The 25826-nt window shown below is 35.3% G+C and overlaps 1 protein-coding gene across 2 annotated transcripts in view; it reads right to left on the reverse strand.

Moving 5' to 3' along the window:
- The window catches only part of LOC123525293 (THO complex subunit 1-like), a 101425-nt gene that overhangs the window by 66368 nt on the left and 9231 nt on the right, over positions 1-25826 (reverse strand). For both annotated transcript variants that reach the window (XM_053537978.1, XM_045304229.2), the window contains exons 2-11: positions 15689-15762; positions 12326-12386; positions 11652-11718; positions 10820-10938; positions 9816-9864; positions 9292-9387; positions 7641-7720; positions 3354-3418; positions 2242-2350; positions 1571-1702 (exon numbers count right to left, since the gene is read on the reverse strand). In XM_053537978.1, the coding sequence (XP_053393953.1) occupies positions 1571-1702; positions 2242-2350; positions 3354-3418; positions 7641-7720; positions 9292-9387; positions 9816-9864; positions 10820-10938; positions 11652-11718; positions 12326-12386; positions 15689-15762 (852 nt within the window). The remainder of the gene's footprint in view (positions 1-1570; positions 1703-2241; positions 2351-3353; positions 3419-7640; positions 7721-9291; positions 9388-9815; positions 9865-10819; positions 10939-11651; positions 11719-12325; positions 12387-15688; positions 15763-25826) is intronic.

Here is a 25826-nt window from a genome sequence, read left to right on the forward strand (position 1 = left end):
GTCATCTATCTATACGAAACAGTCCGGAGGTTTTTGAAGGTTTTGATTGGGGATAACACAGACGATCATGCATGTTCAATTGTACCATTGGGTGGTTATTTTTGGAAACTAATAATAGCAGCATGGGAATTCCAGAGATATAAATCGGAAAATCATGCATGATGTAATTTGCTGTTACAGTAGGCTTCATAGAGAGTGTAAATTAAGAATAAACAAAAGCAGGGATAATGTTGATAAAATACCAGTATTCCCTGATGGTACCACGGTATCGTACCATGGGAAGATGGTACCACGGTTACCGGTATACCGGTAATACTGCGCACCTCTAGTCAAAAGTAGCATAACTTTGTAAAAATACAAAATAGAGTTATAGAACCTAGACACTGCATGCCCTATCATCACAGAGAGCAAGTGTGAAGTTTAAATCCATCAGTGGATACAGAGATATCAGCTTACATTCAAAACTTAAAATTATATTAGATCCAAATTTCATATTTAACAAGAGCTGTCACTAATGGTGACAAATGCCCCTGCAGCACCTTGACCTTTGACCTGGTGACCACAAAGTCAGTAGGGGTGGTGTACTCAATAAGTACTGTCAGCATGTGAAGTTTGAAGGTCCTGGGTGAAGTGGTTCACGAGTAAAGTGCCTTCATGCAAAAAGTTAACGTTGGCCCCTGTGACCGTGACCTTTGACCTGGTGACCCCAAAGTCAGTAGGGGTGGTGTACTCAATAAGTACTATCAGCATGTGAAGTTTGAAGGTCCTGGGTGCAGTGGTTCGCGAGTAAAGTGCCTTCATGAAAAAAGTTAACGTTAGCTCCTGTGACCTTGATCTTTGACCTGGTGACCCCAAAGTCAGTAGAGGTAGTGTACTTAATAAGTACTATCAGCATGTGAAGTTTGAAGGTCCTGGATGCAGTGGTTCACGAGTAAAGTGCCTTTATGCAAAAAGTTAACGTTGGCCCCTGTGACCTTGACCTTTGACCTGCTGACCCCAAAGTCAGTAAGGGTGGTGTACTCAATAAGTACTATCAGCATGTGAAGTTTGAAGGTCCTGGGTGCAGTGGTTCGCGAGTAAAGTGCCTTCATGCAAAAAGTTAACATTGTAACGGACGAACGAACGAACAACGGACGGACAGTTGAAAACTAATATGCCTCCCTTCGGGACCATAAAAACATGGCCATGTAAATATCTTTAGCCATACAGGGACACTGCTGTAGACCCCGACAATGATGGTTGGGTGAGTGCAACTCTACCTATTCTTTGTATAGTCTAGCTAAAAACTCAAAGAGACCTAACAAATTAAAGTACATATATATATAGTTTTCACTCAATTACCATTGATAACAAACATATTACAGTGTATATACAAAGTACTTTAACAAAACTCTTACATGATTATATTGTAGATAAAGTTACTTAGGAGAAAATAAGTAATATCTTGAATTATTATTACAAAGTTTGGTTTTCTCCTGAAGCACTAAACAATTTAACCAAAACTGATATGCTGAAGGTAACAGGTATCTATCGGGACATGGTAAGTAACTGCTACGGAATGGTATCTCACCTTTTCACTGGTGAGGTATTTAGCAAAGAAAGCATCTGGTTCCAGGTTTCTCCTTTGATCTACTTTCTTCTTAGAGGATTTCATGTCATCAAGCTTGGAACTGGCAAATGCCTCAAATACAGCATCCGAATTCTGCAGGGCGGAAAAAATAAGAGAAGGAAGTATTGCCAGGTGATAGGAAGTCCCACATTGGTTAGCTCTTAAAATCTAATTTCTTCATTTGGAAATAATTCATTAAATAAAATCACACTGTTTAAATGTTTCCAGTATACCTTATTTACAGCATAAACAGAAGTTTCTTGATTACCAAATAGCCAACATGCAGAATGCAATCTAGACCAGAAAATGTCTGGACAACTGTAATTGGTAACTGCTTTCATAAATCAACAGGAGTGTCCACGAATTTAACAAGTTTTACCATCTCTACTTATTTGTGACAATGCAGTGTTTATTAGTTTTTAATCAATTAACCGGAAGTCAATTTTATATCAAATACTAAAGGGCTTTGGAAACTGAAATAGCTGATATGTGGTACATAACACATGTCAGGTCTCTATGACTTTGTGAACTTTAAACTTCACAAAAGCCTTGTCTTGCCAGTGCAGTATTGCTCAGCCTCAGAACTAAATAGTAATAAAAGGCCCAAATAGCAATGTTACGAATATACTTACTGACATAAATGTTGTCCACAACTTTTTCTCATAACACTGTCCTGGTTTCCTGAAGTAATCTTGCAGCGACCAAAACTTCCTGTACAAATTGTAGTCTATTGGGACTTCCCTACATTTAAAAGAAATTCTCCATCAAACCTCGTCTTTTATTAATAATACCTCCTAAATCTAACTCTTCTGAGCAGAACAAATGAGCTTAATTCAGAATAACATCAAGTTTTCACATACTTTATATCACTGTGTGTAACACACAGATTTTTATCTACATTTGCAGGTAATGGGATTTTCTCAATAACAAATCATACACCATGAAAGTGGAACTGGCACATACTATGCAAATTCACATGACATATCACTGTTGGTTTTAGATTTGGAAAACCAGTTTTCACCTTTAGCTTTGGAAAACCAGTCTTCACTTTTAGCTTTGGAAAACCAGTCTTCACTTTTAGACTTGGAAAACCAGTCTTCACTTTTAGATTTGGAAAATCAGTCTTCAGTTTTCAACTGTTTGAAATAACAGTCAGACTTAAAATTTCCAGTCAAATATGTAGTCCAGATTTGATAAACATGTTACAAAACTTGATTTTTCACTTCAAAACCACTATCAGACTGCAATGTCTGCAGAGAATCTGTAACATATTTCTCTTAACGTTGTACATGCTTTCTGACTTTATCCATGACACTTTGAGACAAGTTTTACGAGTTTATTTACAATAGGTTTAATGCCCTTGTTCAACAGTACTGATATTTCAGCATATCTTCTCACAATTTCTCTGTAAGTATTCAAATGCTATTAGCAGAAATGGAGAATGCTTTGTAATCATCATAAGCTCTGAACATGTTTTACCATTTTGTAAATTATACAAAATGTAGCACACACAAAGTATTAAAATAGCCTCTTAAATATCAAGACATTATAAATACACAAAAAAAGGAACAACAAATTATGTCTTTGAACTATCGCTAATAAAGGTCAAATGTACTATGTACTAAGTGAGTGTGGTGGGAAGACATGCAAACTGATATATGAAATTGTGTAGCTCATGCAGAAATCCTGAAAATGATGCCTATTTCAATAACATAAGTGTAAGAAACTGACTTTTCAAACTTACGTTTTTTGTTCCTCCATCTCTCCATCTTCTGTTTCCATACTTTGCTCTGATTTCTTCTCTCCATCCTGATACATACAAGGTATAAACCAGTTTTTTATGTTTTGAAAAATGTACAGACTTTTTTAAAATTGCGGACTATACTTAGGTTACATCAGGTAATCGTCTCCTCAGCATATGTCATTGATGCCATACCACTTACATTTTTTTCTTGTTCTTTGGTCCAAAGTTTAAACTTATGACAGTTTTTCCATATCCTCAATTACTATGATGGCAACATACAGTTTTATATATCCTCAATTACTATCATTTTTTTGCCAGAACAACTGTGTATACATCTCAACATAAGTCTTTTACCAGTATTTAATTGTGCTGCACCATGAGAAAACCAACATAGTGCATTTGCGACCAGATGGATCCAGATGAGCCTGCATATCCGCACAGTCTGGTCTGGATCCATGCTGTTTACTAACGGTTTCTCTAATTGCAGTAGATTTCAAAAGTGAACAGCATGGATCCTGACCAGACTGCGCGGATGCTCTATGTTGGTTTTCTCATGGTGTGGCTCATTTATGTTGTAAGTTACAATATCAGGTAGGAACCAATGTTTAATCACAAAATCATTGGTAGTAATACAACAAGAGCTGTCTGATGACAGCGCGCTCCACTATTCGAAGAATTGATTGAAGAATGGGGTCAAAATATTTCCACGGATATTCAGACAAAAGAAATAAATAGATTAGACAAACAATGTTCCTGTATTACTTTGATTTCGATAAGTCTTGCACTAAATGGCAATATATGAGCCAATTTCAAAGTCCAAAAAGGGCCATAATTCAGTCAAAATAGTTATGTACTCTTGCCTACAGATGGAAATCATAATGATAAACAAGTGTTCAAAGTGTAAAAGCCATATGTCAAATAGTTTTGACAAAACATGGACTTGTATGAAAACAGAACCAATTTCAAAGTCCAAAAAGGGCCATAATTCAGCCAAAATAGATGACAGAGTTATGTTCTCTTTCCTACAGATAGAGACTATTATACTAAACAAGTGATAAAAGTTTCAAAGCCATATGTCAAACACTTTACAAAAAATATGAACTGGTACGAAAAACTTAACCAAGATTTCTAAGTCAAAAGGGGCCATAATTCAGCCAAAATCCTTGATGAAGTTATGTACTCTTGCCTATAACTGGACATGGTGATGGTAAACAGGTGTTGAAAGTTTCAAAGCTTTATCTCAAAACACTTTGTCAAAATATGAACTGGTACGAAATATTAACCCAGATTTCTAAGTCAAAAAGGGCCATAAATCAGCCAAAATCCTTGATGGAGTTATGTGCTCTTGCCTATAACTGGGCATGGTGATGGTAAACAAGTGTTGAAAGTTTCAAAGCTTTATCTCAAAAGACTTTGTCAAAATATGAACTGGTACGAAAAACTTAACCATGATTTCTAAGTCGAAAGGGTCCATAATTCAGCCAAAATCCTTGAGGGAGTTATGTGCTCTTGCCTATAACTGGCCATGATGATGGTTAACAAGTGTTGAAAGTTTCAAAGCTTTATCTCAAAAGACTTTGTCAAAATGTGGACTGGTACGAAAAACTTAACCCAAGGTGTGATGCCGAAGCCGACGCTGACACCGATGCCGACGCCGTGGTGAGTAGGATCTACTTATTCTTCGAATAGTCGAGCTAAAAACCTGTACATCATTTCCATCATATATTATTGTATAACTGTTTCAAGGTTTTAGTCAAAACAGTTATTCCATGAGGATAGGAAGTCACGGATATCAAGATTTCAGTCAAAACAGCTATTTCATCTAGACAGAGTCACGGATATCAGGGTTTTAGTCAAAACAGCTATTTCATGTGGATAGGAAGTAATGGATATCAGGGTTTTAGTCAAAACATCTATTTCATGTGGATAGGAAGTCACAGATATCAGGGTCTCAGTAAAAACAACTACCGGTCAGGGGTGTAAAATTATTTTTCACACCACTCGCCCTGCAGGACTAGTAGTTAGTAAAATCTACTCGCCCTTAGTGTATAGTCACTCGCCCTAATAATTGACACTTTTAATACTGTCACGTTTTATGGAATGAGTATTATGTACAACAAGCAAATTTCAGATATAACACATAGCTCGTACATTACGTTTCCTTTTTGATTATTCATCTTTGTTACTCTTAAATTTCCTTTTCACACCAGACATTTTTTCTTTTTCTTTCACTAATTTTGTCATCTCCATCATCAAGTTGCTCTCCATAATAACTGCACAGATAGTAATAATAATCACAGTCTAACCCCTACCGTAGTTTTCCAGTGTCGGGAAAGTATTAAATATCAGTTATTTTCATTTTCTCAAGACTTATTTCCCAAAAAATAATTATTTTGAAAAGTGTCCTAAAAATATGGACACAATAATCATCATCCACCTACCCGTCTTGAAAGCGAAAAAAAAGAGTTGACGATAATCGGTAATTATTCTGTTGATTAATGAAGTAATTGGCATTGTTTCCATCCTCAATTAATATCCTCTAAAAGAGCTAAAAGAAGTGTGTCGGTATCATGACATCTGAAGTGGAGATCAAAGCGGTATTGTTGCACGAGATTGTTGTGACATTACGTCATATAACAGTTTTCGTGCCATGTGGCACATCACTGTCTTTAAATTGATGAGAAGCAGAAATCAATAAAAAAGTTTCTTCCATAATTTGTTATTAAAAGCGAATGTGCGGTATTGCGTATAAACTGACAAGTAAATGTCAGTGGAAATCCTACCTCTGTGACCTATTTGCCCTCAAGGAATTTATATTATCGTTTGAGAAGAATATTTTATCAAAAACACATGTACAAAGATTCATTTAAAGCTTACTAAAAACCGCAACAACATCATTTTGTTTTATTTTAAAACCACATTTCTATTTACGTCCGCGAGGTCACGTAACCTATTCCGCCGCACTTTACCAAAAAAATCGTTTTACTCAATGTATTTAAATTACTGCCGCTTTTTCATTATTGAAGATTTTTTTATTCTGTTTTTTGTTATTTCTGGTCGGAAGTCTGAATTTTATGCCCATAGTATGTATCACTTATTTTCTCTTAGAAAGAAATAAGAAATTAAGATCGCGCTGTTTGAAATTTAACAAATGATTATATGAAAATTCGACCGTTTTTATACAAATTTGCTTACATTTCCGTCGATATTTTATTGAAATCTTAATAGAATTCAAACTGTATTTCTTCTCAAGCAGTGTTGATAATTGAAGCAATTATGTTAAAAAATGAATGCACTACACGCGTTTTTTTGTGTACGTGTCGATAAACAAAAGTAACGGCTATGTAAATTTGATATTACGACTGGTCGCATATGCTCTCGGAATGGAAAATTACCGGCATGATGTTTTGATATCTTTACGATTCTCAGGTAAATTCCAGTCAGTCAAAGTCTCAAAGTTAGTTGACGTTTTTCGAGAAGTAATTTCTGAATTTCATTAAAGCTATCACGTAAAAACCACTCGCCCGATCGGTCGAGTATACACCGAGGTCCACTCGTCCTACCCAGACTTTAACTCGCCAATGCGAGCGGGCGAGTGGAATTTTACACCCCTGCCGGTATTTCATGAGGCTATAAAGGCATGGATTTCAGGTTTTCAGTCAACAGCTACTTGATGGGAAATGAAGGCATGTATTTCAGGGCTATTTGATGGGAAATGAAGTCATGGATATTAGGGTTTCAGTCAACAGCTACTTGATGGGATATGAAGTCATGGATTTCAGGGTTTCAGTAAAGTTTACTTGATGGGATATGAAGTCATGTATTTCAGGATTTCAGTCAACTACTTGATGGAATATGAAGTCATGGATTTCAGGGTTTCAGTAAACAGCTACTTGATGGGATATGAAGTCACGGATTTCAGTTTTAAAGATTGATGAAATAATGACTAGTTTGGATTTAATTATTTGAATTTTTGCAAGCTAAAAAGCCATGAAAATGATCTCACACTAAAAAGTAACTGTTTCAAAAAGTTTAAAGCATCATTTTCTCTAACACGGTTAACATTACATCACCTAGCATTTCCACTGTCATTTCTCTTATTCTCAGAGCAAATAGGTGACTCTGTATTTTCAAAACTAATAATTATGCTTTGATATCTATACTGACAGACACTGCTTCATCAAGATATAGGAATAAATTAAATGCCAATAAAAAAAAACAGAGACAAAATCCACTAATCTGTTTGCCTAATTTAAGATTTTTGTATCAAATTTAATATAAACTTACCTTGGCAGCCTCATGTTCAGGTTTGGCCTGATTGTACAATGTCACATTCTCTAGATTGAATTGACTCATCAGATTTAGTGCTGAAATACAGAAAAAACTTTACATTTAACTAAAACTAAACCAATACACATTTATAACCATCACTTGTCTATTTATAACTAAACCTCTTTTAAAAAGAGATAAAAATCTACATTTTTTATAATTTGGATAGATAAATCTTTGCTGACACATTCATTGGTACAAAATACAAATTTTTACTTTAACCCATTACTTCACAAGCAGTCAGCCTTATCAGCTACACACAGTGTATGATTTATGACAGGTTATCAATAATCAATAATCAATAATCAATACTATCTTATCAGTTTAACTGCACAATGTGCATAGCGGTAATTAGAGGTAATTGATAAATTTGACGGGAGACAATCAAAATCCCCTAGACTGAAAAATGACAGGGTGTTACAAAATCCCCTTCATACTTTTGCAGGGGGTATCATAATCCCCTCTGTGATTTTTACTTATTTCATCAAGTTCAAATACAATTATATATAACTTAAAAGTCTATTGCATAAAGCACGTAAATACAATGCCTTTAGCAAACATAATTTAATTTGGAGCACTGATATCTATATATCTATAATGAAAATCACAGAGGGGATTATGATACCCCATGCAAAAGTATGAAGGGGATTTTGTAACACCCAGTCATTTTTCAGTGGAGGGGATTTTGATCAAGGGGATTTTGATATACACTCAAATTTGACACCTCTGTTACAAATCTCAATATTATAATACTTTCTGTTCATGGGATGGATTTGACATGCCTTAATGAAATTTTGCTAAATAATCTGGCTTTTCAATGGTTATTTTCATTTTTTCTATATGGAGTATTTTTTTAAATACAGTAAGTTAAAGAGAAGAGAAACACAAAATTGAATAAAAACAGTAATATTTAATTATTTTTTTCTATCAAAATATTATTTCATTTTTACAATTTTTATACAAATACAAAGAAGAATTATATACACACAATATCTGTAAATTTTAGAAATATTCCACGAATAATAAATTTGCAACAGCTATTCAGAAAATGTTAGTAGAAATGTCATTTTTGTTTGGCGGATAGGAGTAATTTTGGAATTTTAAGAATCTGACACCTCTGTTACAAATCTTAATATTATAATACTTTCTGGTCATGGAATTGGTCTATTATGTATTAGTAAAATGTTTCTAAAGAATCTGCCTTTTTAATGGTGTTTAAAGTATTATCAATATCATTAACAAGCAAGAGTGTTAACAAACTTAAACAGTTATGAACTGTAAAATGACCTTATTAACCTTTAGCCTGCTGCAGGCGAATTTAACAGCCTTTGCAAACAGCTTGGAACCAGATCAGACGCCGATTAAATTGGCGTCTGATCAGGTTCCAAGCTATTTGCTACTCTGACAATATTTCTTCCAATTTTGGAGCAAACTGGATGAACTTTACAATTTTAGCAGACGACATTCCCAGCAGACAACAATTTATCTAGCATGCTAAAGGTTAAAGCTTGCTGCTGGTCAACAACAGAATAGTTTTGACAAACAATTGAATCAAGTTGATATTTTGATACCCAAATTAATGTTATATCATTGACAGCATGATATATACCTGATTTTTCTGCTAAAGGGAACAGTCTAGACAGAAACAACTGTATCCTTCCACAGAACACTGTATTCTGTGACTTTGACAGACGTCGCAATAAATCTGAAATTTTAATGAGGTACCATGTGCAGATATCATATACCTATTACATTTTACAAGCAGTATATCAACCATATCACTTTTTTTTAATAGAATGAAAACAATGAAGTACATTTGAATGTATCATTCTTGACATCAATTTTATCTGTTATATTGTACAGCACACATTTCGACAAAAACACATTATGTCATCAGCATGAGATAGTGTTATCACTTTTCAAATAAAACAATATCTACATTTGAGAAAATAAAAATAAATGCATCTATGACTGAAGTCAAACATGTCTGTGCTTTCAAACTGAAGAAATACTTGGAATATTTTCTTTTTCTATTTGAAAATAATGTGTCAAAAACGTCCTGTCCAAAGTTTTGTCTGAAATAAAGACCACCTATGATTAAAAAGAAGTCCTGCAAAAATATTTTAGTCTTACCATTGCACATACGCAGCAAGAAATTTTTTCCTGTGTCATAGAATATTTGCTGAAATGAAACAATAATTTAAAATAAGATTCTTTTTCAGAAAAGCTTAAATATTTGATTCTTTTACAACTAGATTTAATTATGAAATGGAATACATTTATCAACATATTTTTTTTTTCAATAAATAGTTAATGAAAATCTAATTATGCTACATTTTTCGAACCATCATTATGCACATGTTTACTAAAGAAGTAGTGAAAATAAAATTTCAAGGCAAATTTCATTTGCTTCAACAATAAACATTCCTCAAAACTGGTACCAGCATTCAGTATACTGCAGTATGAGAACATTCTATTGTATAATGAAAGGTAGTTAATGATTTTGATGTCTTTTATAAATATCCAAAACAACAGTCATACCTGGTTAAAATGCAAATCTCTCATAAACCACTGTCAATCTTTTATATATATATATATATATATATATATATATATATATATATATATATATATATATGTATTTCATAAGAAAAAATAACTATCAGGCAATATTATATCTATCAAAGATATTTAACTTTTTTTCTCTGTTTACACTTTACACTGAATATTTGTTTCTGTCTACTATTAAAAATAAAGTTTGGATTATCTGCCCATCCACATTTTTAAAGTAACTATGAAATATTCTTTTGTTCTTTTATTCTTACTCATTCAAAACAAACTTCTCATTTTATTTGGTTTTAAATCCAATTAATGTTAATTATAGAATAATATTATAGAAGACAGCCATCAACATAAAGACCGTACTATTATCAAATATATCAGTAGTATAGCTATTAGTATACCCCCACTCACAATGTACTTGCAGTCAAAACCAAAGTAGAAATCTCTAAATTTAACAGAACTGCCTATTTCCATCAAGCCACAAAATCCATTTCCAGCACATGCCAACAAATTCTGACATCACGGACCTAACTGTTATACAATACACCATTAATTAAGTGTAATTTCATGCTCACCGACTTCCAAACATGCACCTTGTCTTCAACTAGACCAAACATATCTTCACACTGGTCTATAGGTATAACGTCAAATATGTCCGTTAAACACATGAATGGTATCACTGGGGTGCACAAGTCTGAAAGAAAACAATAAAATATTCCCATCTGGGAAGAAGAGTAGGAAGTTCTTAACTTTGAAAAGATATTCACTCTATCAAAAAGTAAAGACTGTAAAGCTGAATCCTGGATTCGACTTAAAACAAATGAAGGGCATGTTGCAAAGCAAAAGAAAATGCTAAACTGAATAAATGGATACATACGGATAATTGCATGAAAAATCTATATTCTATCTATAATCAGTATGTCATCTTCATTCTTTGAGTAAGGAACACAAGTGAAGGGTTAACACGTTTTCTCATGGTATAACATCTGCAGAATCCAGAGGAATTGGTTGGAGCTCAAGCCGGTGGGGGCAAGGGTACCAACATTTCCCCCAAGGGATTCTAAAGATGTTAAAACACATAGTGAACATGTGCTAATGCTACTCTAGCATAAAACGTTTAAAAACTAATAAATAAATATATTGTCCTTCAACATCATTAATTTTCTATGAAATATGCGGGAATTTCTGCATTGTTTTATCATGCTGAAGTCATTTCCTTTTGAATTATCCCTTTTGGGACCGTAATTTGTTTATACATGGAATGTGCATATTTAAACAGGTGTTTTAATAACATGTGATCGTTAGAACCTCTCTGTTAACACACATTTACTCTCCTGTTGAAACACCCCGAACAGTGACAAGAGTAGCATTTTTATGCTATTATAAACATAATGAGAAAATCATTACCTGATGTAACAGCATCTATGGTAAGACAGATGAACTTTCTGTATACCTCACAACCACTGTTGGCAGACTGAAAACACATGAAGAATACAAGTCTACTACTTGAAAAAAAGAGGAAGAGATTAAAGGTATGTATTTTTTCATGCTGACATAATGACCACAAAATCATAGAGGTCATCTACCGCCAAGACCATTATCTTTTGAAGTTTGAAGGCTACAGGCAGTAACTTCATCAGAACTTTTTTCAGTCTCAACGTCACTGTAATGTCACTCTTGACATACTGATCCAAACAACAAAAGTAAAATTTAAAATACTGACAAAAAAAACATCAGGGGTCATCTGTTGACCACAAGCAATAATTCTATTAAGTTAAAAAGCAATAAGCACAAAACATATTTTAGTTATCAAATGGAACTCGTTTTTAGTCTCGAGGTCACTGAGACCTTGACCTCTGATCACAAGCAATCCTCCTATGAAGTTTGACCACTATAGGCATTCTCTAGTAACTAATCGGAAACCAAATTTTCTACCAATACACTGTTGGACCAACCAACAATACACAAAACAATACACCCCCTTTTCTTTAATGGGAGGTATAAATATGCACAAAATGTAACAAAACAAAAGCTATGGTAGACTCCTGGTATATAAAAATAGAATATTAGTTATTACTTACAGTAAGGTCTCTCAATACATCTCTGAAGGACTGGTCTATAGTTACCCTCTTCTCACTGTCACTGAAATACACAACAAAAATATTCCATGTCTTTCAAAGTGCTAGAAGAAATCTGAAGAAACAGGAAAATTGGTAAACATATAAACAACTAGAGCTGCTTTTGAGAAAAGCGTGTGTCTCCCACAACAGTTACTGCCTAATCATCTGAATAGTAGTATATGAGTCAACCATGCACCAGGACATCAACTGCCTAATCATCTGACATGATTAGGTCTTGGGGCATAAATGACTGCTATACTACTATTCACATGATTAGTAGTATATGAGTCATTTATGCCCCAAGACCTGAGCGATTTTCGGTTATTCAAGGGCAATAATTCCAAAGTGCCTGAGCCGATTTAGCTAGTTATTGAACTTGGCCGAAGACTTATGGTCAAACACATTTTGTTCAAGTTTGGTGAAGATTGGATGAGAAATGTTTGACTTAGAGCGCGGACAAGATTTGTGACAGACACACACAGGAGTAAATCAATATGTCTCCCACACCAGTGTGGTGGGAGATATAATAAAGCAGTTGTCTAGTAGTTAAGGTTAGAACCTCTCAACCTCATGGTTGTGAGCTCAAGCCTCTTGAGGTCAGGACCCAGATTTCTCATATGACCCTGGTACTGGTTCTTCTAGGAAGCAGACTCATGATCAATTAAGTGAATCTTCAAGCTTTGTTCACAACCGAGCTAAAATAAACTAGCACAGACAAAACAATAACCAATCATTCTGACATAAACACTCTAAATTTGGCTAAACTGAGTTAAAACTATAAACAAGTGATTGACTAAGACCTGATGCTCTACTGACCTTACTGTCTTTACTCTTTCTTTTGTTTTGTTTTTATTTTTGTATAGACCCAGAATCAGGATCCTTAAAAATATGATACAGATCAAATGATTTTAACATAAAATTTAACCTATAAACAACTGAGAAAGGTCGCTTTTTTCTAGTTTCTGTGCCAATGTTTCTTGCCATCTCTAAATATTTTCCATGAACTTACAAACAAGAGCTCCACCAAGCAGGGCAATATACGCCCAAAGGGTTACATCATAGGATGGGAGCAAAATTTAAAGAACCTGACTGTTGTAGCCCAAAGGACTGGAACAACAAAAGGAAAACTTCATAAAAACAAATCTAAGTCCACAAAAAAAAAATTCAAAGTCCATAAAAAAAAATCCTTATCAGGTACAGGTATGTAAAAATACACCTAAAAATTGGAAGTACCATCCATGTTGTACCACAGAAAAGTGGTCTCGGTTTTTCCCTATGGCCAACAATAAAAAAGTAACAAAATAAGCTATTTATAGTAACATAAAAGAGAAGTAATTAAAAAAAAAAAAATTATTGTAAGTGAACAAAAAAGAGATCTGCCAAATAAAAACAAGAGCACTGCAATGCAGAGCAATATACACAAAGCAAAGTCATATATGACCTTTGACCCTTAAGTGTGACCTTGACCTTGAAACAAGTCATCCGGAACATGCAATCTGCACGTCGTCTCAGTGTGGTGAACATTTCTGCCAAGTTTCTTTGAAATCCTTCCAGCAGTTCAAGAGTTTCAGAGCGGACACGAAACAAACTGATATGACTTTTGACCCCTAAGTGTGACCTTGACCTTGAAGTAAGTCATCCGGAACATGTGCTCTGCATGTCGTCTTGGTGTGGTGAACATTTGTGTCAAGTTTCTTTGAAATCCTTCAAGGGGTTCAAGAGTTACAGAGTGGACACGAAACAAACTGATATGACCTTTGACTCCTAAGTGTGTCCTTGACCTTGAAGCGAGACATCCAAAACATGCACTCTGCATGTCGTCTCGGTGTGGTGAACATTTGTATCAAGTTTCCTTGAAATCCTTCAAGGCGTTCAAGAGTTACAGAGCGGACACGAAATTGCTAACGGACAGACGGACGCATGCCCATACAATTTAGGTATTACCGTAGGTGGTCATTCCATTGTTTGAAAACAATAGAATGACCACTTAAGGAACAAAAGAATTAAGTGGTTACGAAATGAATACAAAGGATTTCTATTTTCCTAGGCCACACCTCCTACCACCTAAAGGTACAAATCGTGTGCTCAGATAGACGGACACCAGCGTACATAATACATCCCTTCGGGCATATAACAAGAGCTGCCACTATTAGTGACAAATGCCCATGAACATTTATGCTAAGTAATTTTAAAATCCCTTCATCGGTGGCAGAATTATGGACTGGACAAGAAACAGACCATGTTATCCTTTAACCTCTAAGTGTTAGCTTGACCTTAGAGCTAGGCTCTGGATCTTGAGCATGACATATCGTCTCATAAGGGGAACATTTATGCCAAGTAATTACAAAATCCCCAGATGAATGGCAGAGTTATGAACCAGACACAAAACAGACCATGTTAACCTTTGACTTCTAAGTCTGACCTTGACCTTGGAGCTAGGGGCCTGGGTCTTACCCATAACATATTGTCTCATTATGGTAAACATTTAAGCCAAGTTATTTCAAAATCCCTTCATGAATGGCAGAGTTATGGACTGGACACAAAACAGACGTTGTTAACCTTTGGCCTCTAAGTGTGACCTTGTCCTTGGAGCTAGGAGCTAGGGGTCTGGGTCTTGCGCATGACATATCGTCTCATTATGGTAAGCATTTATGCCAAGTTATTTCATAATCCCTTCATGGATGGCAGAGTTATGGACCAGACACGAAACAGACCGTGTTTTAACCTTTGACTTCTGTGACTTTAACCTAGGAGCTAGGGGTCAAGGGGTCGAATGACAAGTGATTTCATTATAGTGAACATTTATGCCAAGTTATTTCAAGATCCCTTTATGGATGGCAGAGTTACAGCCCAAACAAGAATTTACACAGACGGACGCACACACGGACAGTTAGATTTTAATATGTCCACCTTCGGGGCCATAAAAAGCGAAAAACTAACTTTAGTATTTAACATTTTCCTGTGTTACTAATACAATAATCAACTAAAACAGTATTTTTGAGTGATTTTTCGGCTAATATAAGAAAAACATGACTGGTTACAAAATACTAATTTTAGGACATTTGTTATGAAACCTTTTTTCTTAAGTTTCAAAACACTGTGTTACATCACTTCCAGAGATATTCAAGGAAAATTTAGGATGGAACAGACTCACAAGTAATTCCTATATAACCCCACCACTAAAAATGCCTTGCTTGGTTGGGGAATAAGTCATGATCAGTTATAATGTTAGTGAAATGTGATGTTGCACTAGCAGTTTGCTTTGCCCTACAGAAGTTTGCTTTCAGGTGAGCATAAATGAAAGAAGTATAACATTAACCGTACCTGGCAGGGAAATTGTCTATGAACTCCTTGTAACACTCCAATGAATTCTCATCTGCAACTCTGTGAATGATTCTCTGTAAAAGAAGATAAAATATCAATGTTTGTAGATAACAAGTTTCTGTAAAATTCACTACACTACAAACAGCAGTCATAAAAGTGAGTATATGAAACAAGCCATCATAGACACACAGCCACTATAGGCAGTCACCACTGCAGACAAGAGACTACAGACATGTGATCACTACGGCTGTGTATCAGTTGTAACTTCATAATTTGCTCGGTTACTACATAACTGAACAAAGTTCTTCTAAAATGTAACATTTATTCATGTAACCTTCCTTCCCTGCCAGTAACTGATAAATCCGAGAATAATTGCATTTCATTTTTCAACAAGAGGGCCATGATGGCCCTGTATTACTCACCTGAGTATCACTGCTCAAAATGATATGATCAAGTTTTGACATAGAGCACACAGGCATACACATTAAATATCATCAGGATAAACATTTTCTTGTAACTCCCTTTTGACCTAGTCAGGGCCAATTTCCATACCAAGTTTGAGGGTCCTAGGCTCAAATGCTGCATTGTTGTACTAACATGACTATTCCTTACCCTGGAAGACTTAAATAACATTTAAAACCAATCTCATTAGATGCTTCTGAGATATATTCGTTTACATAAAATAAAGGGAGGTAATTGGTCATAAATTCTGTCACAAGTTATCTACCCTAATTGTCCGAGTACATCTGATGACACAAATTACATTTCAAATCAGTATCTTCATTGGTTACTGAGATACACCCACTTTAATTTGAAACAAAGGGAGGTAATTTGAAATAAAATCAGTCCATACTATCTACCCTGATTGCCTCAGTCCAACTAAAGACAATAATAAAATTTCAAATGGGTTTTATAAATATTTACCAAGATAAATTCATTTTTATTAAAATCAGCGGAGGTAATCATGCATTGGTATATGCATGTAGAAGATACAGAGTACAAGCCTATACAACAATATATTAGTAAAGTATTCATATCGATAAATGTTCAATCAAGAGTTATCTAATATGACTATTTCTTACCATTGAAGACATAAATAAGGTTTCAAACCAATCTCATTAGAAGCTGTTAAAGTGTATTCATTTAGATAAAAAATAAAGGGAGGTAATTTGTCATAAATTCAGTCAGTATGTACCTTCACTGATTGTCCAAGTCCATCTGTTTACATAAATGAAATTTCAGATCAGTATCTTCATTAGTTACGGAGATATACCCATTTTAATTTGAAATAAAGGGAGGTAATTTGATATAAAATCAGTCCATAGTTATCAACCCTGACTGTCTCAGTCCAACTAATGACAATAATGAAATTTCAAATAAGTCCTATAAGTACTTACTGATATAAATTCATTTTGATTACAATCAGGGGAGGTAATCAGATATAAAATAACTTTGGAACCTACCATTGGATTTGACAGATTCATCTTGGAATCCAAGATTTATTGTTGTTGAAGATATTTTGGAAGTTTGTATCAAATCAAGCCATAAATGAAGTGTCTATATGGCTGCAAAAGCTGAAATAGCAAATTTTGGACCTTTAAGGGACCATAACTCTAAAACCCATGAAGGAATCTGGCCAGTTCAAAAAAGGAACCAAGATCTTATGGTGATACAAGTTCTGTGCAAGTTTGGTTAAAATCAAATCATAAATGAAGCTGCTATTGTGCAGACAATGTCAAAATAGCTAATTTTGGCCCTTTCAGGGGCCATAACTCTGGAACCCATTACGGGATCTCAACGGTTCTTGAAAGGAACTGAGATCTTATGATGACACAAGTTTTGTGCAAGTTTGATTAAATTCAAATCATAAATGAAGCTGCTATTGTGCAGACAAGGTCAAAATAGCTAATTCTGGCCCTTTCAGGGGCCATCACTCTGGAACCCATAATGGAATCTGGCCAGTTCAAGAAAGGAAACAAGATCTTATGGTGATACAAGTTGTGTGCAAGTTTGGTTAAAATAAAATCATAAATGAAGCTACTATTGTGCAGACAAAGTCAAAATAGCTAATTCTGGCCCTTTCAGGGGCCATAACTCTGAAACCCTTAAAGGAATCTGGCCAGTTCAAGAAAGGAACCAAGATCTTATGGTGATACAAGTTGTGTGCAAGTTTGGTAAAAATCAAATCATAAATAAAGCTATTATTGTGCAGACAAGGTCAAAACAGCTAATTTTGGCCCTTTCAGGGGCCATAACTCTGGAACCAATAAAGGGATCTGGCCAGTTCAAGAAAGCAACCTACATCTTATGGTGATACAAGTTGTGTGCAAGTTTGGTTAAAATAAAATCATAAATGAAACCACTATCGTGCAGACAAGAAATTGTTGACAGACACGCATGCACGGACTGACAACGGACAAGGGTGATCACAAAAGCTCACCTTGTCACTATGTGACAGGTGAGCTAACAAGAGCTGTCTGATGACAGCGCGCTCGACTATTCGAAGAATTGATTGAAGAATGGGGTCAAAATATTTCCACGGATATTCAGACAAAAGGAATAAATAGATTAGACAAACAATGTTCCTGTATTACTTTGATTTCGATAAGTCTTGCACTAAATGGCAATATATAAGCCAATTTCAAAGTCCAAAAAGGGCCATAATTCAGTCAAAATAGTTATGTACTCTTGCCTACAGATGGAAATCATAATGTTAAACAAGTGTTTAAAGTTTAAAAGCCATATGTCAAATAGTTTTGACAAAACATGGACTTGTATGAAAACAGAACCAATTTCAAAATCCAAAAAGGACCATAATTCAGCCAAAATAGATGACAGAGTTATGTTCTCTTTCCTACAGATAGAGACTATTATACTAAACAAGAGATAAAAGTTTCAAAGCCATATGTCAAACACTTTACAAAAAATATGAACTGGTACGAAAAACTTAACAAAGATTTCTAAGTCAAAATGGGCCATAATTCAGCCAAAATCCTTGATGGAGTTATGTACTCTTGCCTATAACTGAACATGGTGATGGTAAACAGGTGTTGAAAGTTTCAAAGCTTTATCTTAAAAGACTTTGTCAAAATATGAACTGGTACGAAATATTAACCCAGATTTCTAAGTCAAAAAGGGCCATAATTCAGCCAAAATCCTTGATGGAGTTATGTACTCTTGCCTATAACTGGACATGGTGATGGTAAACAAGTATTGAAAGTTTCAAAGGTTTATCTCAAAAGACTTTGTCAAAATATGAACTGGTACGAAAAACTTAACCAAGATTTCTAAGACAAAAGGGGCCATAATTCAGCCAAAATCCTTGATGGAGTTATGTACTCTTGCCTATAACTGGGCATGGTGATGGTAAACAGGTGTTGAAAGTTTCAAAGCTTTATCTCAAAAGACTGTCAAAATATGAACTGGTACGAAATATTAACCCAGATTTCTAAGTCAAAAAAGGGCCATAATTCAGCCAAAATCCTTGATGGAGTTATGTGCTCTTACCTATAACTGGACATGGTGATGGTAAACAAGTATTGAAAGTTTCAAAGCTTTATCTCAAAAGACTTTGTCAAAATATGAACTGGTACGAAAAACTTAACCATGATTTCTAAGTCAAAAGGGGCCATAATTCAGCCAAAATCCTTGACTGAGTTATGTGCTCTTGCCTATTCATAACTTTATCATGACATCACAGTATATTAGGGGTTCTAACCGACCAATCAGAGAGCTGCATTTTAGAGTACCTGCAAGTTTCCACTTGGGTATAACAAAGTATATTTCCAATGAACATATAGTGACTTTATAAATAAATATCACACTATTTTAGAAATCAAATCAAGATTTTTCACTGCACATGCCCCAGATGATGCTACAAACAACAAAACTTTGAAGTTTCAATGAAATATTATATTGATTTAATACCTTTATTTTAGTTAAAAGTTTGAGATTTTACACTGGGAGTCTATGATAAAGTCTGAGTAAAATGTAATCAATACCCAAGTGAAATAAGTATCATTCCACAATGTTTTGGACATGTTAAAATTATGAATAGCTGGCCATGATGATGGTAAACAAGTGTTGAAAGTTTCAAAGCTTTATCTCAAAAGACTTTGTCAAAATGTGGACTGGCACGAAAAACTTAACCCAAGGTGTGACGCCGATGCCGACGCCGTGGTGAGTAGGATAGCTCTACTTATTCTTCGAATAGTCGAGCTAATAAAAAGGCATGTAAAATTAAATGGAAACTGGTTTTAGACTTTTTGCGGATCAATCACATAACATACATCTGTTTTCAATATCTTGAATCAGCACAGAGATATGCAAGTAAAGCACAATGCTCATTCTTCATATATCAATCAACATATTTATTTAATTGTACATCTTCCTTTACTGTCTAAGTAAATGTTACTGTTGAACAATTGTTGATGATTACAGCTACCAGATGTGTTGTCAGTGGTAGTACATGTAGTTATGCAACGAAGTGTCTAGCTGTCTGGTAACCCGACGCATAGCCTGCATTCTAGCTGTCCGGTAACCAGCACCTAGCCTATCCTAGATAAGGTTTTTAAGGCATCTGGTAATCAACTCATTTAAGAATGAATTATTGCTAGGATTTTACATAAAAGTTGCTAAACTACATCTGATCAATATGTGTTAAAAAAGCTTCTGATTATAGATGCAGTTTCTGCCACTGACTTTGTTTAAAAACATTCCAGTGTTGTTGCTGTTGTTTGGTAGGTGTGTTGAGGCAGAATACTGACAAACATAGGCAAAGATGAAATATTGCTTTTAGAGGATAAGGTGCATGCATCTAGTCCAACTAATTGTATGCAAGTCGCGATATTGTGACAATTTTTGCACAGGTCAATATCTCTCCTCCGCATATAACTTAGGAAGGACCTTTTCTGTCATGAATCTCTATGACAATTCTTAAACTATTAAAAAACGAAAATATTAGTGAAATTTTAAGATACCTGGATATCCATTTTTTTCCTTCCATTCAATTGATGTTTATGTGAACTAGAAGATGCTTTTGTAGAAAAGCTCATGTCTCCCCCAATGTATAGTTGTAACAGGCAAGAAATCAATAGGGGACATGAGCGAAAGTCAAAGAGAAACTGATGGTTGGCTGCAATAGGGATCACCTTCTTGGCATGTCCTATGAAGTTTCAACATTCTGGGCCTAGTGGTTCTCAAGATATTGACCAGAAACTGTTGTGACTTTGACCTTTGATTGAGTGACCCCAAAATCAATAGGTGTCATCTAATCTGCATGTCCAATCATCCTATGAAGTTTCAACATTCTAAGTCAAGTGATTCTCAAGTTATTGATCTTAAACAGTTTTCCATGTTCAGGCCCCTGTGACCTTGACCTTTCATGTAGTAAGCCCCAAAATAATAGGGGTCATCTACTCCGTAGGTCCTATCACCCTTTGAAGGTTCTAGGTCATATGGTTCTCCAGTTATTGATCAAAAATAAAGAATGACGAATGGATGGCCCCTGTGACCTTAACCTTTGATGGAGTGACCTCGAAAACAATAAGGGTCACCTACTCTGTAAGTCCTATCACCCTACAAAGTTTGAACGTTCTAGGTCAAATGGTTCTCAAGTTACTGACCAGAAATGAATTTTCATGTTCTGGCTGCAGTGAGATATTGACCAGAAACAGCTTTCCATGTCCAGGCCCCTGTGACCTTGACCTTTAATAGAGTGATCCCAAAATCAATAGGGGCCATCTACTCTGCATGTCTAATCATCCTATGAAGTTTCAACATTCTAGGTCTAGTGGTTCTCAAGTTATTGATCGGAAATGATATTCCATGTTTAGGCCCCTGGGACCTTGACATTTAATTCAGTGATCCCAAAATCAATAGTGGTCATCTATTCTGCATGTCCAATCATTCTAAGAAGTTTCAACATTCTGGGTCAAGTGGTTTTCATGTTATTGATATGAAATGATTTTTCATGTTCAGGCCCCTGTGACCTTGACCTTTGATGGAGTGACCCCAAAAACAATAGGGGTTGTCTACTCCATAAGCCCTGCCATCCTATGAAGTTTGAAGGCTCTATGTCAAATGATTCTCTAGTTATTGATTAAAAATGAAGTGTGATGGACTGATAGATGGACGGACAGGGCAAAAACAATATTTCTCCACTAGAGGGGAGGAGACATAATAAACGGCAAAACAAGAGTTTACATGTATCACTGTTTTAAACAACGCACCCTAAAGTTTACACATATTTTACACTCTGCTTTGTGTCACATGATCAATAATGACCAACCCCATTGTCAGCTGTACTATGTGTAATTGCAGACATGTAAATACAAATGTACAGCGAGGTAGCCAAATGAAACATATAGTGTTTATGTTTTAATAACATGTTTTACTGTAATGTCTAAACCATAAAATGATTCAGTTTTATTTTGTTTTACGATTTCATCATTTAAGTATATTGCCCGATCATGTTTTTACCTAAATCTATTTTCACCACAGAAAAGGTCTTTTGTGGTTTTGATGTAAAGAGAGGGATTCTGCCCTATCATGAAAATATCTCAGAATCAGTTCTGACGTCAAATTATTTGGACTAGGTGCACAGGAAGTAAAGAGAAATCAGTGCTCCTACTCAATATTTTTTACAAGGGTAAACTTACCCACTGGACATAAAAACTGGGGGTAAATCTCAATTTTTGAGGGTATGAAGGTTATAAAATAAATATGGTTGCTGAACTTATATTTGGTTTTAAGCAGATCAAACAGCGCATCACTTGTTTTTGTTATTTGCAGTGAAGCCATATGCAGAAATCTTCAATTGTGACATTCTTGCAGACGTGAGAGATTAGACTGATTACCATTTTATAGTAATACTTCATTTCCCGGGGCATTAAAATATAAAACCCATCTATATTTTTCTGACATCACTGAAAAAACATCTGCAGTTAGCCAATTGATTCAATGGGACATAGTATTTCCAAGGTTTATCTTTATGACATACCTTGGGATGCCAGCTTAACCTATTCATCCCCGGCATTTTTGTGTAGGCGCCATCTCGCACAGGGTAAAAAATACAGACTATGCATGATTTTACTTTTTTATGTGATTTATGCAATATTTTACAGGAGTGGGAACACTAAGAAAAATTATTTCAACATGCTAGTGACATGTCTATGATTTATTAAACATGATTATATTTTAAGAATTTATGTTTTTAACACTGTTTAATTTAAATGTATTTAACCATTTTCAACTTTCCTTTAAAAAAAAATATAGTATTAAATTTCATTAAACAAGAGGGCCATGATGGCCCTATATCGCTCAACTGTTATCATTGCACTTGAGGACTAGAAGGTCCTCAGAAAAAATATCTAAGTCCAAAGGACAGGAACAACAAAGGGAAGAAATTTAACCAAAAAGAAAAAAAAATTTCTTACAAGGTACAGATATGTCAAAATACACCTAAAAATTGGAGGTACCATCCATGTTGTACCACAAAAAAGTGGTCTCGGTTTTCCCTACGGCCAATAATAAAAAAGTTACTAAAAATAAGCTATTTATAGTAACGTAAAAGGGAAGTAATTAAAAAACAAGAGCTGTCTCCATAGGATGACACATTCCCCCGATAGCACTTTGAATGAATAGTTATGGCTGATGTTAGAGTTTAGGAACTTTGACCTACGGAGCAGGGTCTTGCGCGCGACATGTCGTCTTCCTGTGCCACACATTCGTGCGTAGTTATTATAAAATCCATGCATGAATGACAAAGATATGGACCGGACATGCCCATCAATGCACTATCATGAAAAATGACCTTTAACGTCTGTGACCTTGACCTTTGAGCTATGGACCTGGGTCTTGCGTGTGACATGTTGTCTTACTGTGGTACACATTCATGCCAAGTTATTTGAAAATCCATCCATGGATGACAAAGATATGGACCAGACACGCCCTTCAATGCACTATCCTTTAACGTCTAAGTGTGACCTTGACCTTTGAGCTACGGACCTGAGTCTTGCGTGCGACACGTCGTCTTACTGTGGTACACATTCATGCCAAGTTATTTGAAAATCCATCCATCGATGACAAAGATATGGACCAGACACGCCCATCAATGCACTATCCTTTAACGTCTAAGTGTGACCTTGACCTTTGAGCTACGGACCTGGGTCTTGCGCATGACACGTCGTCTTACTGTGGTACACATTCATGCCAAGTTATTTGAAAATCCATCCATCGATGACAAAGATATGGACCGTACACGAAAATTGCGGACAGACCGACTGACGGTTCAATAACTATATGCCTCCCTTCAGGGGCATAAAAATTATTGTAAGTGAACAAAAGAAGGATATGCCAAATAAATCTGTTGACATAAATGAAATTTCAGATCAGTATCTTCATTAGTTACGGAGATATACCCATTTTAATTTGAAATAAAGGAAGGTAATTTGACATAAAATCAGTCCATAGCTATCTACCCTGATTGGCTCAGTCCAACTAATGACAATAATGAAATTTCAAATAAGTCCTATAAGTACTTACTGATATAAATCCATTTTGATTACAAAATGATATAAAATAACTCTGGAACCTACGACTGGATCTGATTTGTCATGGAGTCCAAGATTTATTGTTGTCGAACCCATGATGAAATCTGGCCAGTTCAAGAAAGGAACCGAGATCTTATGGTGACACAAGTTTTGTGCAAGTTTGGTTAAAATCAAATCATAAATGAAGCTGCTATTGTGCAGACAAGGTCAAAATAGCTAATTTTAGCCCTTTCAAGGGGCCATCACTCTGGAACCCATAATGGAATCTGGCCAGTTCAAGAAAGGAACCAAGATCTTATGGTGATACAAGTTGTGTGCAAGTCTGGTTAAAATAAAGTCATAAATGAAGCTGCTATGTGCAGACAAGGTTAAAATAGCTAATTCTGGCCCTTTCAGGGGCCATAACTCTGGAACCCATACTGGAATCTGGCCAGTTCAAGAAAGGAACCAAGATCTTATGGTGATACAAGTTGTGTGCCAGTTTGGTAAAAATCAAATCATAAATAAAGCTGCTATTGTGCAGACAAGGTCTAAATAGCTAATTTTGGCCCTTTCAGGGGCCATAACTCTGGAACCCATAACGGTTAAAATAAAATCATAAATGAAACCACTATCATGCAGACAAGAAATTGTTGACGGACTGACAACGGACGACGGGTGAGCACAAAAGCTCACCTTGTCACTATGTGACAGGTGAGCTAAAAAGCATGTACTAAATCTATGACTATGTATTAACCTTGTATAAATGAAAGTGTCAATTATGTTAAAACATTTACATCATTGAATTTGGTGATTAACATATCACTGATTCATCATTTCGCCATCAGGCATAACAGAATTTGTCAAATTTCTGTTTTCATTCTTTGAAATGGTAATTAAACTATTGAGATTAATTAAGGTTTGAAATCAGCTTAGCATTTATTTACAGGTAAATACCGCTATCTTAAACAAGAGCTGTCGGAGGACAGCAACGCTCGACTATTCAACAGCCTTGTCAATTGAATGAATACAAAAGTTGAAAAAGGGGCATAATTTTGTAAAATGCAAAGTAGAGGTATTGAACCTCTGTACTGCATGTCATATCATGACAGTGAACAAGTGTGTGAAGTTTCAATCCTTTCCAATTTGTGGATACTGAGATACCAGCTTACATACAAAAACTTAACAAAAAACTGCTAAGTCAAAGGGGCATAATTTTGTAAAAATGCCAAGTAGAGTTATGGGACCTTCACAGTGCATGTTAGATCATGACAGTGAACAAGTGTGTGAAGTTTCAATCCATTCCAATTAGTGGATACTGAGATATCAGATTACATACAAAAATTTAACCAAAAACTGCTAAGTCGAAAAAGGGGCATAATTTTGAAAAAAAAGAGAGTAGAGTTATGGGACTTGCTTAGTGCATGTCAGATCATGATAGTGAACAAGTATGTGAAGTTTCAATCCATTCCCACAAGTGGTTACTGAGATACCAGCTTACATACAAAACCTTAACCAAAAATTTCTAAGTCGAAAAGGGGCATAATTTTGTAAAAAAGCAAAATAGAGTTATGGAACCTGTGCAATGTAGATCAGTTCATCACAGT

The sequence above is a fragment of the Mercenaria mercenaria genome, chromosome 3 (assembly GCF_021730395.1).
Source record: "Mercenaria mercenaria strain notata chromosome 3, MADL_Memer_1, whole genome shotgun sequence".
Taxonomy (NCBI): domain Eukaryota; kingdom Metazoa; phylum Mollusca; class Bivalvia; order Venerida; family Veneridae; genus Mercenaria; species Mercenaria mercenaria.